Source organism: Orbicella faveolata, unplaced genomic scaffold, assembly GCF_042242905.1.
Source record: "Orbicella faveolata isolate gen_17 unplaced genomic scaffold, um_ofav_v1 contig_26, whole genome shotgun sequence".
NCBI lineage: Eukaryota > Metazoa > Cnidaria > Anthozoa > Scleractinia > Merulinidae > Orbicella > Orbicella faveolata.
This window is the reverse complement of record NW_028301554.1, coordinates 16,412,850-16,415,121: the sequence shown is the minus strand read 5'-3', so window position 1 is coordinate 16,415,121 and position 2,272 is coordinate 16,412,850. Positions and strand designations below refer to the sequence as shown.

Here is a 2,272-nt window from a genome sequence, read left to right as displayed (position 1 = left end):
TTTTCATACCCAAAAGGCAATCATGAATAGAAAAAGACTTGGAAAATTGTAATTATCGTGCTTATAATTAAGTATGGAATTACACGTCATTTGGCGAGCAATATACTCTCGCTCTCTACATGCTTTCATTTCTGTATTGCTTGAAGACATCAGGCGTGAGTTGCTTTTATTCATTCTACGTTGAACATCAGCCGAGTATCGTTCATGATGGCTTCTTCGATCAACGCTATCACCATTGGAAGTCTGATCCAAAAAGACCTGAAGGAGGCGTATTTTCTTCCACAGAAACCTTCCTCGTGTTTAAAAGGATACAGATTCTTCAACGATAAGAAGTACCGAATATATGACTACCCGGCGACCCCGTCATCTTTCCGAAGACTCATGTCGCCATTTTATCATTTGCCCGCAGCTGGCGATGAAATCCCCGTTCTAATGGAGCGTAAACCAGAATCGTTCCTGAAGCAGCATTGGAAACAGTGGCTTCCGGCTTTCCCTTCCGCTGAGGTCAAGTCGCCAGACGAGGGCCTACAAGACGATCTTCCGATCGTGACCAGAGCAGCGCTTCAAAGCATTCCCGAGGACAAGCACTTCGTCCACCCAGACATCTTGTACGAGCTGCATCTCAAGAGCTCCATACTCGACATCAAGGCACCTTCTCCAAGACATATGCAGGAGAGTGATATTTCCTACCCATGTATGGTGAAAATTGACATGAGCAGCGGAGGCCGGGGAAACAGACTGGTAAAGAACGAAATCGAGCTGTCCGCCACACTGAGACACATTAGAGAGGTGTGCGGCTGGACTGGGAAAATTGTGTTCCAAGAATTTTTTCCTCAGGTCAAAGAAGTGCCCAGCTTTCAATTCTACCTGCACAAATCAGGCGAATTGTTCTGGGTGGGAACGACATCTGGGGGATTCAGCGGATTTAAATGGACCGATGGATTAGTGGATTGGGACAAGCAAGACTACTACGAGAAGCTCGTGCTAGAAGATTTCACTAAACCGATTAAAAACTACCTCCAAAAGCGCGGTTACTTTGGCCTGGTTACGTTCGAGGTTGTAATCACAGACCATGCAAAGTACCTAGTGGACATGAACCCGCGAATTGGTGACGACACGACTCATCTGCTTCTCGCTCGTTATATGGCTTTAGATTTCGGCTTGAAGCATTCAGCGATTTTTTGCTACAACAAGCACAACATTTCAGCTAGAAGGCTAGTTGCGAAGGCAAATGCCATCAACAAGAAAAGCGAGGGCATCATAATTGTTCTTTCTGTTGCCGATGCCGACAAAGGTTGTGAGTCCGACTTGTCAATTTTTGCCAAAACACCAGAAGAAGTGCAAACTCTTTTTCACAATCTTAGCAACTAATTGAATTAGCAAAGAAGCTTGTATTAATAATGCTTTGTTATATTTCCCCATTCCCCGCCGTCTCACTTTACTTGAAGAAAATGTTCGTCATGTTAGTCTCAAGGGGAAAGGATACAATTGATGTAATAATCTTTTATTCGAAATTGTCGCTTTTATCTCCATACCTAAACAGCGAAGTTAAATAAGTTTGCATTGTATTCTTGTATTGTTTGTGAACGCTGATAACAAAGTGTTTGGCTATGTAGTGAACGCTGATATTGAACATTGAACTACTAGCTTTAAATAGGATAGGTATGCTGGAATGTCAGTCAGTGAATCTGTAAGATATCGAATCATTTATGTAAAATTTTGGATAGGTAGTTCTTATAATACGAAAATAAAAAACGTTGAAAAGAAAGGCGCTGTCTTACAATTCGTCTTATTCTTCTCATGTCCCCTTCACGATGCTCAAGGTAAGAAGAAGGTCGGCGAAAAAAAGAGTTATGGAACCGGTGATACTGCCGGGCGTTCTTGCGCATGTGCTATACATTTGTTTAGCCGTCGTCTTCAGCTAGGAACTGAGTGAAATAGCTCTACACTGAAAGATCACCACGGTGGTTGAAAATCATTTTCTGACCCACATAGTTGTCGATACCGCGAATCAAAGTTGATAACGATAGCAAGGTAGAAAAGATAACCCTTTTGAGGGGGCGGAGGGGGGAAGGGGGAGATATGGTTATTCAGTCGAAGTAGCCATGGTGGCATCAAGTCAAGAATCCTCTCCAATAGTGCTCTGCAAACCGCTTTTTTTTTTTTTTGGCATCAATTGTAAAACTAGTTGATGAGGTCGAAGGGCTTCTAGAGTTGGCAAAACGTAGTCGTGAACACTGGACCTTGACCCAAACTTCAACTATATTTTAAT

At 42.8% G+C, this 2,272-nt stretch overlaps 1 protein-coding gene across 1 annotated transcript; it reads left to right on the top strand.

The window, feature by feature from the left end:
* LOC149108339 (uncharacterized) lies at window positions 1-1,768 on the top strand. The gene has a single exon (XM_089296235.1). It carries the CDS (start codon window positions 205-207, stop codon window positions 1,369-1,371), a length of 1,167 nt encoding a protein of 388 aa, XP_089152361.1. The 5' UTR covers window positions 1-204; the 3' UTR covers window positions 1,372-1,768.
* The last annotated feature ends 504 nt before the right edge of the window (window positions 1,769-2,272 follow it).